The following is a 13,939-nucleotide window of genomic DNA, read 5'->3' on the forward strand; positions in this document are numbered from 1 at the left end:
TAGAATACCAAAGGTCTGCAATGCTGTAATTGCTGCAAAGGGAGCATTCTTTGACGAAAGCAAAGTATGAAGAACAAAATTATTTCAAATAATAATCAATATTTCTCACCGTGGCAATGTCTTGACTATATGTTCTATTCATTGTGCAACTCATTTGATAACTAAAAGTGAGTTTCCATGGAAAACAAGAAATTGTCTGGGTGACCCCAAATTTTTGAATGGTGGTGTATGTTAAGGGCCCCATACACTAGAACGATAATGTCCAATTTCATCCGATTTCGACATTTTGGGTCAATAAATCGGATGGAAAGTGGCAAATCAGATGTGTTTTACATCCGATCTGATGCGCGGTCCCGTAAGCATCGGATCGGAGCCCCTAGGTCAGTTGTGCTGCATTCGTGATATGTCGGATTCCGCAGGCTTGGCTGGGATCGCATAAGATACATCGTATGCAAAAGGACTGCATACAATGTATCTTATGCGATCCTGCCTCCTGGGAGGTTGCTGAGCGGTTCAAGGGAAATCTTATGCGACATGAGGGTCAGACAGGTCACTGTAGTGTATGGGGCCCTTAACACTGAATGACCAGTAAGTCTTCTCCTTGACCCTAGCTCTAGAGTCCTGTTCAGTGTTTTCCATAAAATTGTATCCCAGCCTAATAAGACTCAGAGTCTGTCATACAGCGCTAAAGGCTGCTCCCCCTGTATAATAATAATAATAATAATAATAATGATGACACCACAGGCTGCTCCTTCTGTATAATAATAATAATAATAATAATAATGACACCACAGGCTGCTCCCCCTGTATAATAATAATAATAATAATAATAATAATAATAATAATAATGACACCACAGGCTGCTCCTTCTGTATTATAATAATAATAATAATAATAATAATAATAATAATAATAATAATAACACCAACAACAACAGGACACCACAGGCTGCTCCCCCTGTATAATAATAATAATAATAATAATAATAATAATAATAACAGGACACCACAGGTTGCTCACCCTGTATTATAATAAAAATAATAACAGGACACCACAGGCTGCTCCCCCGGTATAATAACAGGACACCACAGGCTGCTCCCCCTGTATTATAAAAATAATAATAATAATAATAATAATAATAATAACAACAACAACAACAACATCAGGACACCACAGGCTGCACTTGTATAATAAAAAAAATAGGACACCAAAGGCTGCTTCCCCTGTATAATAATAATAATAATAATAATAATAACAACAACAATAACAACAACTGGACACCACAGGCTGCTCCTCCTGTATAATAATAATAACAATAATAATAATAACAATAGTAACAGGACACCTGAGGCCACTCCTCCTGAATAATAATAATAGCAGCTCTAAGGCAGACTTCCTCCATTTCAAACTTATGCTTTCATCCTTCAGTGCTGCCCTTTCTCTTGCTAAACAGTCATACTACAAGAACCTCATCTCCTCCCAGTCTTCCAACCCCCGGCGCCTCTTTGCCACTCTCAACTCACTCCTCTGCCCACTTCCACCTCGTCTCCCTTCCTAACTCTCTGCTTTTGACTTTGCCACTTACTTCACATCCAAAATTGACTCCATATGTCAGGACATCACATCACACCAGACCATCAGTAACCAGCTTTCTCCCATCCCTTACCACCCCTCCCCATCCCTCGCACCAAATCTGTCATCTTTCTTCCATGCATCTGGAGAGGAAGTCATGGCCCTCATTCGTTCCTGTCCCCTCACCACTTCCCCACTTGACCCTATCCCCTCCCGCCTCCTCCGCTACCTCTCTCCTTCTGCTTGTTCCCATCTTTCCCACCTTCTCAATCTCTCCCTCTCATCAGGCACTGTCCCCTCTGCCTTCAAGCATACACTCATCTCTCCTATTCTTAAAAAACTTACCCTTGATCCAAACACTCTACAAATACCGACCCATCTTTATCCTCTCTTTTGCCTCCAAACTCCTTGAGCGTATTTGTCTACAACCGCCTTACTTCCTTCCTTTCTTTCCTCATACTCACTGCTTGACCCATTCCAGTCTGGCTTCCGTCCTCTCCACTCCACTGAAACTGCCCTTACAAAAGTATGCAATGACCTCCATGCTGCTAAATCTAAGGGACACTACTCTCTACTTATTCTTCTTGATCTCTCTGCTGCTTTTGACACTGTAGACCACCCTTTCCTACTGCAAATCCTTCACTCCATTGATCTGCGTGATACTGCCCTCTCTTGGCTGTCTTCCTACTTCTCTGACCATTCATTCTCTGTCTCCTCTCATGACTCCACCTCCCCCTCACTTCCACTAACTGTAGGTGTACCCCAAGGTTCTGTCCTTGGTCCTCTTCTTTTCTCTCTCTATACGTCCTCACTAGGTAAGCTCATTAGTTCTTTTGGTTTCCTATATCATCTCTATGCTGATGACACTCAAATCTATCTTTCCTCTCCAGACCTATCCCCTGTTCTCCTCACTCGTATCTCCAACTGTCTCTCTGTCATCTCTGTTTGGATGTCCCAGCGCTTTCTTAAACTTAACATGTCTAAGACCAAGCTGATCATCTTCCCTCCCTCCCACATAACCTCACCTCCTACAATCTCACTATCTATTGATGGCACTACTATCTACTCTAGCCCCAAAGTGCGCTGTCTTGGAGTAATCCTTAACGCCTCCCTCTCCTTCAAACCACACATTCGGCACCTCTCACAAACCTGCCGTTTTCATATTTCCAGGATCAGACCCTTTCTGACCCATGATGCTACTAAGACTCTTATCCACTCACTGGTCATCTCCAGACTGGACTACTGCAATCTCCTCCTGACTGGCATTCCTGACAAATACCTCTCTCCACTCCAATCTATCCTCAATGCTGCTGCCCGGCTCATTTTCCTCACCAAATGCACTAAGTCCATGAGAAAGACAGCATTATGTTAAAGTAGTTTTCAGCCATCTTGTATCACAGTAGCCATTTTGTCTGAATATAAAGAAACACTTTTGCTTTAAGGTTATAAGTAATGCTGACATTTTATTAGTTAGAGAGAAGTTCCTCTGAGAATCAAGGTTAAGCTAATCGCTTATCTCCTGGGACATGTTTTGAGAACAAGTGATGTTTTGAAGAACAGTGTCTACAGACTGACTCTCAAGGATTGAAATGTCTCATAATTTCTATGTGTGAGAAATGATGCCTATGCTTATGTTTTGTGACGTGTAATAAATTCCTGTATGTGTCTATATAACCCCTGGACAAATAAATGAGAAGCAGTCTCATCTTGTGGAACATACCTTGTGTCATGTCTATTTTGTGAGCTCCCAATCGATTGGTCCAAGGTATTTTGAACAGACAAGCAAAGGAACTTAATATAGGAGAAGGTTTTATCTCCAACATCCACCTCTCCTCTCTTACAAGACCTTCACTGGCTCCCCTTCCCTTTCAGAATCCATTTCAAGCTTCTCACACTCACTTACAAAGCCCTCACCCACTACTCTCCCATCTACATATCTGACCTTATCTCCCTTAACACTCCCACCCGTCCTCTTCGCTCTGCTAATGCACGCCAACTCTCCTGCCTAATTACTTCCTCCCACTCCTACCTCCAAGTTTTTTCACGTGCTGCTCCATTTCTCTGGAATTCCCTACCTCTCCCCCTCAGACTCTCCACCTCTCTACAAAACTTCAAACGGGCTCTCAAGACCCACTTCTTCACCAAACCCAGCCATCTCATCCTAACCCTCTGTTCTACGCTCTCTGTGTACCCCGTCTGTGTCACCCCTGTCTGTCTACCCCTACCCTTTAGAATGTAAGCTTTTATCAGCAGGGCCCTCTTCCCTCATGTGCTTACCATTTTTCTTACTTTAATAGTCTTCAGCTGCACCAAATCCAGCAGTCTTCTACCACCTGATACTTATTCCAGTGTCATCTGCTGATGTAGCTATGTTTATTTACCCTGTACTTGTCCCATACTGTCATCAACTGTAAGTCGCTGTTTTCCTGTTTTGCGGAACCCTTGTGGCGCCATATAAATAAAGGATAATAATAACAACAACAACAACAACAACAACAACAACAACAACAGGACACCACAGGCTGCTCCTCCTGTATAATAACCGGACACCACAGGCTGGTCATCCTGTATAATAATAATAACAACAACAGGAAACCACAGGCTGCTTCTCCTGTATAATAACAATAATAACAGAACACCACAGGCCACTCTTCCTGAATAATAACATTATTATTATTATTAACAACAACAACAACAACAACACACCACAGGCTGCTCCCTCTGTATAATAATAATAATAATAATAAGACACCAGAGGCTGCTCCCCCTGTATAATATTAATACCAGTACACCACAGGCTGCTCCCCCTGTATAATAACCGGACCCCACAGGCTGCTCATCCTGTATTATAATAATAACTACAACAACAGGACACCACAGGCTGCTTCTCCTGTATAATAACAATAATAACAGAACACCACAGGCCACTCTTCCTGAATAATAATAATAATAATAATAGACATATATATTGGTATTATAATAATAACAACAACAACAACAACAACAACAACAGGACACCACAGGCTGCTCCTCCTGTATAATAATAATAATAATAATAATAATAATAAAGAGGACACCACAGGCTGCTCCCCCTGTATAATAGTACTAATAATAATAATAACAACAACAACAACTGGACATCACAGGCTGCTCCTCTTGTATAATAATAATAACAACCGGACACCACAGGCTGCTCCTCTTGTATAATAATAATAATAATAATAACAGGACACCACAGGTTGCTCCTCCTGTATAATAATAATAATAATAATAATAATAATAATATTAGGACACCACAGGCTGCTCCTCCTGTATAATAATAACAGGATACCACTAGCTGCTCCTACTGTATTCTAATAATAATAATAATAATAATAATACCAGGACACCACAGGCTGCTCCTCCTGTATAATAATAACAAGACACCACAGGCTGCTCCTCCTGTATAATAATAACAGGACACCACAGGCTGCTCCTCCTGTATAAAAATAAAAACAACAGAACAACACCGGCTGCTCCTCCTGTATAAAAACAATAATATAGAGCACCACAGGCTGCTCCACCTGTATAATAATAAGAGGACACCACAGGCTGCTCCTCCTGTATAATAATAACAGGATACCACAGGCTGCTCCTCCTGTATTATAATAATAATAATAATAATAATAATAATACCAGGACACCACAGGCTGCTCCTCCTGTATTATTATAATAACAACAACAACAACAACAACAACAACAACAAGGCACCACAGGCTGCTCCTCCTGTATAATTATAATAATAACAACAACACACCACAGGCTGCTCCTCCTGTATAATTATAACAACAACAACAAGGCACCACAGGCTGCTCCTCCTGTATAATAATAATAACAACAACAACAACAACAACAGGACACCACAGGCTGCTCCTCCTGTATAAAAATAAAAACAACAGAGCAACACCGGCTGCTCCTCCTGTATAAAAACAATAATATAGAGCACCACAGGCTGCTCCACCTGTATAATAATAACAGGATACCACAGGCTGCTCCTCCTGTATTATAATAATAATAATAATAATAATAATACCAGGACACCACAGGCTGCTCCTCCTGTATTATTATAACAACAACAACAACGACAACTACAACACACCACCGGCTGCTCCTCCTGTATAAAAACAATAATATAGAGCTCCACAGGCTGCTCCACCTGTATAATAATAATAATCATAATAATAATAATAATAATAATACTAATAACAGGGCACCACAGGCTGCTCCTACAGTATAATAATAATAACAACAACAACAACATCATCATCAAGACACCACAGGCTGCTCCTCCTGTATTATAATAATAACAGGACACCACAGGCTGGTCCTCCTGTATAATAATAACAGGACACCACAGGCTGCTTCTCCTGTATAATAACAATAATAATATAGAGTACCACAGGCTGCTCCTCCTGTATAATAATAACAACATGACACCACAGGCTGCTCCCTCTGTATAATAAAAATAATAATACCAGGACACCACAGGCTGCTCCTCCTGTACAATAATAATATATAGCACCATTACCTGGTGTCTCCTCTCTGCTCCTTCCCACCTAGAGACCCGGATGTTGTTATGGGGCACAGGGGGCGGGGATTAGGCCGGATGTAAGGTGATCAGCGGAAGTGAAATGGAACGCACAGAATGAATGAGTGGTGGGCCGCACGGACCGGAAGTGAGCGGGAACGCGGAAGTAGGGTGGAACGCACATAGCGGAAGTGGCGTGTCCCGGGCTCCGGAGGTGTACCGCTGCAGAGGGCGCCGGCCTGGGGTTCCCAGCTGTGTGTGTGGGGGATGATTAGTGATATAGGGGGTATATGAGTGCAGGACCCCCCTCCCCCGCGGTGACTGCTCTGCATGGTAACCCCTTAGTGACCAGACTTCCTGTTACCATGGTAGTGAGTGTCCCCATAGTGGGATATTTCCATGATGCAGCCCTTGTACAGCACTAGGTGGGTGTCAGTGACTGAGGACCCCTGACACTCATGCAGCTGCTGTTACATCATGCCATGGCGCTGTGACGTGTAGGTACACACGGTATTAGCCTGTGGGGTGTATGTGCTATTAGTGGCCACATACACATATTATGGTAATATAGCAGTAGCTCTCCCTATCAGAGACCGGTTACTACACTGTCACTGAGCGCTACTGAGAGTGCCGCGGCCGCAGTGATGTCACTGAGCTGGGAGTGGCCATGGGGATTCCCTAATAGCCGCCTCTGGCTCCGCACAGACCCAGTGATAGTGGTGCCAGGGCTAGTAATCTCACAGGGTCTCTCCTGCAGCCCCAAACACCCCTCAGCCCCACTGTGTATTCTCCGCTACATTACACAGTGGGGCTGAGGGGTGTTTGGGGCTGCAGGAGAGACCCTGTGAGATTGAGGTCAGCCATATTGTGCCTCATGTGACGCCGCGCAGCGCACACCTAGCCCCCCCTCCCCCCATGTCACATGCACATCGTTATTGAATAGTTTACAAAATAATTAAAAATATATCTAATTTTTCCAAAGATCCTGACCTGGAACAAGTATGAAACTTTCTCTGCGCAGATTTCTGCTTTCCCTCATATCAGTCATTTGCTATAGGATAATGGTGACATACTAAAAAGAGGTGATTTACACAGATTATATTATATTATAATTTTACACAATATTTGAAGCGCACCATTGCCTCTTTTTCTTTAATGGTGACATACTGTACACAGGCAGCAGCATCACTCGCCTGCCCAATCCCTCCACCTAGTCAAATCTACAGCCCATAGGTCCAATTCCTGAATATGTCCCATTCATATATAGTGCAGAGAAAGGCCTAATGGCGCACAGGTAAAGAGAGGTCTGAGGTACCATGATTCCTCACTGTATGATAGAGGAACGCCGAGCGCCTGATAGTGTACAGCCATACATGTATTATACCACAGCACGGATACCGGGAGTATAAAGTGACGCGCGTAATACAGTCTTATCTTTGTGCGCGTTCCTTCAGTCACATGACCAGGAATTTACGTAATAAAAGTCAACATGGAAATGATCGACACAAAAAAAGGTTGACACAAGTTTTTGTTGATTTTTTGGGTGTATTTTTATGTTAAATGACATGTAAGCCAAATTAGTGGAAACCTGTTCCCTCATGGGCTCGCTGCGCTTCAGGCAAGGTGCCTTGGTGCGCTCAGCACGGGTTACTATTCCCATTTGTAGTGCAAATAGATGGAAAACGGGGGGGGGGGGGAAACCCATAAAAGCTTGTGTCCACCATACGTGCTTTGACCATTGTCAGATCGACCTTCTGAACCTGTCCTGGACAACACTAGAAGACTTTATTTTACCCTTGTGGATGCTCGTGCAGCTTACCATGTCTCTATGGTACTGTTCTCCCTTGATGCGGAAAAGGCATTGGACGGACTGCACTGGCTATATATGTCTTGGGTTCTAAGTTTGGTTTTAGTGGTTCATTCTTACAAGCAATTTTATATGTGTACACTAACCCTTCTGCCCATATCTATAATAATGGGGGGTTTTCAAACAGTTTTAATATTGCTAATTGGACAAGTTAGGGGTGTCCTTTAACGCCCATAATATTTGCTTTATCCATGTAACCCTTGACAGAAAAACCTCTTCTACTTCCTTTGAAGGTTTTCCTATTGGCCCTTCTCATCTTAAGATAAACTATATGGACAGAAGTATTCGGACGCCTGACCAATACACCAACAGGGACTGTAAAGACATTGTATTTAAATACATATACTTTAATATGGAGTTGGTTCCCCTTTTGCAGCTACAACAGCTTCTACTCATCGAAGGCTTTCCACAAGATTTGGGAGTGTTTCTGTGGGAATTTGTGCCCATTCATTCTGTAGAGCATTGATGAGGTCAGGCACTAACGTCGGATGAGAAGGCCTGGCCCGCAATATCTGTTCCAGTTCATCCCAAAGGTGCTGGATGGGGTTGAGGTGAGGGCTCTGTGTGGGACAGTCAAGTTCTCCCACATCAAACCATGTCTTTATAGTCCTTGCTGTGTGCACTGGGGCACAGTCATGTTGGAATAGAAAAGGTCCTTCCCCAAACTTGCCACAAAGTTGGAAGCAAAGCATTGTCCAAAATGTCTAAGTATGCCAAAGTATTAAAATTGTCCTTTACTGGAGATAAGGGGCCTATCCCAAACCCTGAAATACAGCCCCATACCATTATACCTCCTCCACCAAACTTCACAGTTGGCATAATGCAGGCAGGTAACGTTCTCCTGGCATCCGCCGAATCCAGACTCGTCCATTTAACTGCCAGAGAAGCATGATTCGTCACTCAACAGAACACGTCTCCTTTGCTCCACAGTCCAGTGTCGGTGGGCTTTACACCTCTCCATCTGATGCTTGGCATTGGACTTGGTGACGTTAAGCGTGCATGCAGTTGCTTGGCCATGGAACCCATTCCATTAAGCTCCTGACGCAGTTTTTGTGCTTACATTAATGCCAGTGGAAGTTTGGAACTCTTCACCTATGGAATCAGCAGAGCGTTAGTGACGTTTACGCACCATGCACCTTAGCAGTCATTGATCCCGCTCTGTGATTTTACATGGCCTTCCGCTTTGTGTCTGTTGTTCCTAAACGCTTCCACTTTCTAAAACTATCACTTACAGTTGACCATGGAATATCCAGCAGGGATGAAATTTCACTGTCTTATTAAAAAGATGGCCGCCTATCACAGTACCACGCTTGCAGACACTGAGCGACCCATTTTGTATGACGGATGTTTGCAAATGGAGACTAGATGCTTGATTTTATACACTTGTGGCAATGGGTCTGATTGAAACACCTTAATTCAATAATTAACAGGTGTGGCCCAATACTTTTGTCCATATAGTCAAGTGTATGTCTCTTTGCCGATTAAGTACTTTTGTTCATGTTCTTCTGTAAGAGTACTCAGCAGTTTCTAAAATATAAGTGTTAGAAATGGTATTAACCAAACCTCCTTCCATTATCTGCAGAACTCATATCCTTACGTCTGGCAGACTACCTGTCTCTGATATTTGTGGAAACGAATGCCAGTAAGATTGCAGGATGCTACACCTTGTAATTACCAGCCATTACTTGATCAGTTCACCGTGCTTATTAAGGCATGGTGAGATATCTTGGATAGGATGATTCTCTTTTATTAAAATGATGCTACTCCCCAAAATGTGTGTCTTTCTGAGCGATACCATATGTGGTCCCAACATGCTTTCTACCTAAAGTCTATACTGTTATCTTGTCCTTTATTTGGAAAGGTGAAGGACCTGGAATGGCTAGAGCTAACTGAATTTAGATCTAAGACTAAAGGTGGTTTGGCTGCACCTAACCTTGAAATGTACCAGCATGCCTGTGTCCTGGATGAAATGAAGGACGGCCTCTCCCCCACCTACTATACTGGGTGTGGATCATAGGGTCGACAGTAACTAGGTCGACACCTGAAATAGGTCGACATGAACAAGTATGACATGACAAGAGGTTGACATGAGTATTGTTTTATTTAAAAAAATGGTGTCGTTTTCTTCGTAGAGTGACCGGGAAACCCAATTAGTGCACCATGTCCCCTCGCATGGCTCGCTTCACTCGCCATGCTTCAGGCAAGGTCACCGTTCCCAATTGTAGTCCACGTGGATCGTAAAGTATATATATATATATATATATACACATATACATATATGCACAGCGGCATGACACACAACACACCCACATTTACACACAACAGTGGCCTGACACACACACACACACACACACACACACACACACAGCACAGTGGCTTCACACACACACACAAAGCACAGTGGCTTCACACACACACACACACACACACACACACACACACAGCGGCTTCACACACACACACACACACACACACACACACAGCACAGTGGCTTCACACACACACACACACACACACACACACACAGCACAGTGGCTTCACACACACAAAGCACAGTGGCTTCACACACACACACAAAGCACAGTGGCTTCACACACACACACACACACACACACAAAGCACAGTGGCTTCACACACACACACACACACACACACACACACACACACACACACAGCACAGTGGCTTCACACACACAGATATACTGTACACACAGTACATATATATATATATAATACACATATATGCACAGCAGCCTGATACACACTCTCACATATATGCACAGCGGCATGACACACAACACACCCACATTTACACACAACAGTGGCCTGACACACACACACACACACACACACACACACACACACACACACACAGCAGTCTGACATGACAGTAACCATGAGACACACACATCCGAAAGAGAAAGAAAAACTCTCTTGTGGGAGCAATCAGCCTTTAGGTTTAATTAACACGACTGTTAAGACATAACTTTGAGTAGAAACTAAATGCTAAAAAGAGATAGTAACATATTAAAGATCCGTGAAATATAGAGTAATTATATAGTAATATTAGGGTACCATGACCCAGTTTAAAACACCAGCAAACAGCACGACTTTAAAGCCCATATAATTAAACACAATCAGACTCAAGTATTAATTATGGGCACTGGTCTCTGAAAATGCAGGCCGATTCCAATAGTGTATAACAAAATGCTGTACTAAACACAGTATCATTTGAAGCCTAGCAGTAACAATTATAAGACAATGTTAGGATCTCCTGCTCTGTGCTGCCACGTCGCCATGGCAACCGGGAGGCAAGTGTTAGCGAAGTAACCTGAGCGCAGCTGATACTCCGGTCCGGGTTTTTACTGTGTAGTGGTTACAGGCTCTGTGCACGGCAGGGAATCCGGCGCTGGTTTTGTGCTCACAGTCTGTGAGGTCTGAGTGGGGTGTGGACAGCACCTGCTATATAAACCATCCTCTCAGGCTAGGCAAATGCTGCTGAATCTTTGTTTGTTAGTCAGTTCCAGAGAGTTAGCTAGTACTGTGTGACTTTGTATTTACTTGTTGCTTACTGCGAATAGGCCTTGGGATTCGGTACTTCATTCTGCCAATCCGGACCTAGCAGTAAGACTGGAGTCAGTTGTTTGACCTGCTGGGGTTCTTTTGCTATTCTGTGAACCCTGCAGGTTTGCGGCTGTACTCTCAGACCTGCTTGCTTAATCCTCCCTCACTGTGCAGGGCGTCCAGGTGTCAGTTTAGTGGCAGTAAGCTGAACCTGTGCCCTGCAAGTGGGGGTTAAGGTGTGTACACACGGTGAGATCCTTGCTATGTCCTATTTTTACTTGCGATTTCCCTTGAACTCCCCGGAGGCCAGATAGGACAGATTTTGACTAACTTTTCTTGAGATCTGTACTATGTGTGCTTACGATTTTGGCTTATGTGAGATTTTGGCTTATGTGAGGTGTCATTGACATGTGAGAAGAACTAGATAGTACACCGATCTAGCAAGGATTGACTTGCCTGCACAGTCTATCTTTTCTTGCGATGCCGACCTGGCGGGACCGCGCATCGGGATCGCAAGGTGACTTTCACCTTGCGATCTGCACTAACTTTTCTTACGATTTTGACTATATAGTCAAAATCTTAAGAAAAAATCTCACCGTGTGTACACACCCTTAGGATTGTGGATACTCTCCTTGTGTCTATATTTCTATCTCTGACCAAGGAGTTTATTCCCACACCCGTTGGTAACCCTTTGGGGTTTTTTCTGTTGCTCTTAGCAACATCATTGCAGGTGCTCCACATGTTAAATCACTACACCTCGCTTCATTGTCCGCTCTATTCCATCTGAGCATTCCTGACACTAGGGAGACACCCAATTTCTTAGCCTTTGGGCTTCTCCGTTCACTTTGTGTTTATTAGTTATTCCATCACCTCCTGTGTATGTTATGTTATACTGTCTGTGAGTTCGTTTGCTTCGCTTCCCTCTCTGTTCATACACCGGTATACTCCTGTTAGCACTGGTGTGCGTAACATATTCAGCAGCCCTACTCCTGTTTAAATTTTGTGGGAATATGGAGCATACCCTTCAAAATACTTTGCAACAGGTGGTCGATCAGGTGCAGGTCCTGACTCGACAATTTAATGAGATGTCCATTAAAATGAACACCCTGCAGGCCGCTAGCGGAGCTCCCGCAGCAGCAGCGGCAAGTTCAGGGGTTAAGGAGCCGAAAGTAAATCTCCCGGATCGTTTTTCTGGAGATCGCTCGCAGTTCTTTTGTTTCAAGGAGAGCTGTAAGCTATATTTCAGGCTTAGGCCCCAGTCTTCTGGGTCGGAGATTCAGCGGATGGGCATGGTGATTTCCTTGCTACAAGGAGACCCACAGGTCTGGGCATATGGGTTACAGCCTGACTGTCCGTCGCTTAAAAGTGTTGATGCTTTTTTTACGGCACTGGGCATTTTGTATGATGACCCTGACAAGATGGCTTCAGCCGAGGCTCAGATTACGGTTCTTAAGCAAGGGCGACGGCCAGCTGAGGTTTATAGTACGGAGTTTCGGAGGTTGGCTCATGATACCCAGTGGAATGACCCAGCCCTGAGAAACCAGTACCGAAGGGGCCTTTCTGACCAGATAAAGGACCAACTGGTACAATATCCCTCGCCTGATAGCTTAGATCAGCTCATGCAGTTATCCATCCGGGTGGATAGACGGCTGAGAGAGCGTAGGCTTGAAAGGGAGACCGCAGTTTCCTTTTTTCCCAAGGGAACCTCAGACTCTGAGGAATATTCCGAGGAGCCTATGCAGATTGGGGCTACCCGCCTCTCCTCGCGTGAGAAGATGCGGAGGAGACAGCAGGGTTTGTGTTTGTACTGTGGGAATAAAGGTCATGTTGTAGTATCATGCCCAGAAAAAACGGAAAACTTCAGGGCCTGAGGGTGATGGGAAATATCCTGTCAGGCCAGAAGTCAGAATTTCCCAAAAATACTTTTCTCATTCCGGTGACTTTGGAGATCCTCGGTCAAACTGTCAAGACTGAGGCCTTTGTTGACAGTGGGGCTGATGGGGTTTTCATGGACCGTCAATTCGCCCTGGAACACTCTGTTCCCTCAGTACCTTTGGCATCAGAGATTGAGATCTGTGGGTTAAACGGGGAACCATTGTCCCAGGGTAAAATTTCCTCCTGCACCAGCCAAATTCCTTTGTTTATTGGAGCCACACACTCTGAAAAATTGTCTTTTTATGTGACTGTCTGTTCTTTTGCCCCATTGGTTTTGGGGTTACCCTGGTTAAGGGCCCATAACCCTCAATGTGACTGGGTCTCTGGGGAGATTCTTAGTTGGGGTAGTGATTGTTTCAGGAGTTGCTTGAGCCTTCCAGTCAGGCTCTCGCAGCTAAGTTTGCCAGGATTGCCAGGATGTTATGCAGATTTTG

At 43.9% G+C, this 13,939-nt stretch overlaps 1 protein-coding gene across 1 annotated transcript in view; it reads right to left on the bottom strand.

Annotated features, from left to right (window-relative positions):
• The window catches only part of LOC135056555 (uncharacterized), a 637,874-nt gene that overhangs the window by 21,805 nt on the left and 602,130 nt on the right, over positions 1 to 13,939 (bottom strand). Inside the window, exon 10 of the mRNA XM_063961888.1 lies at positions 6,140 to 6,202. Within this exon, the coding sequence (XP_063817958.1) occupies positions 6,140 to 6,202 (63 nt within the window). The remainder of the gene's footprint in view (positions 1 to 6,139; positions 6,203 to 13,939) is intronic.

The sequence above is a fragment of the Pseudophryne corroboree genome, chromosome 3 (genome assembly GCF_028390025.1).
Source record: "Pseudophryne corroboree isolate aPseCor3 chromosome 3, aPseCor3.hap2, whole genome shotgun sequence".
Lineage (NCBI taxonomy): Eukaryota > Metazoa > Chordata > Amphibia > Anura > Myobatrachidae > Pseudophryne > Pseudophryne corroboree.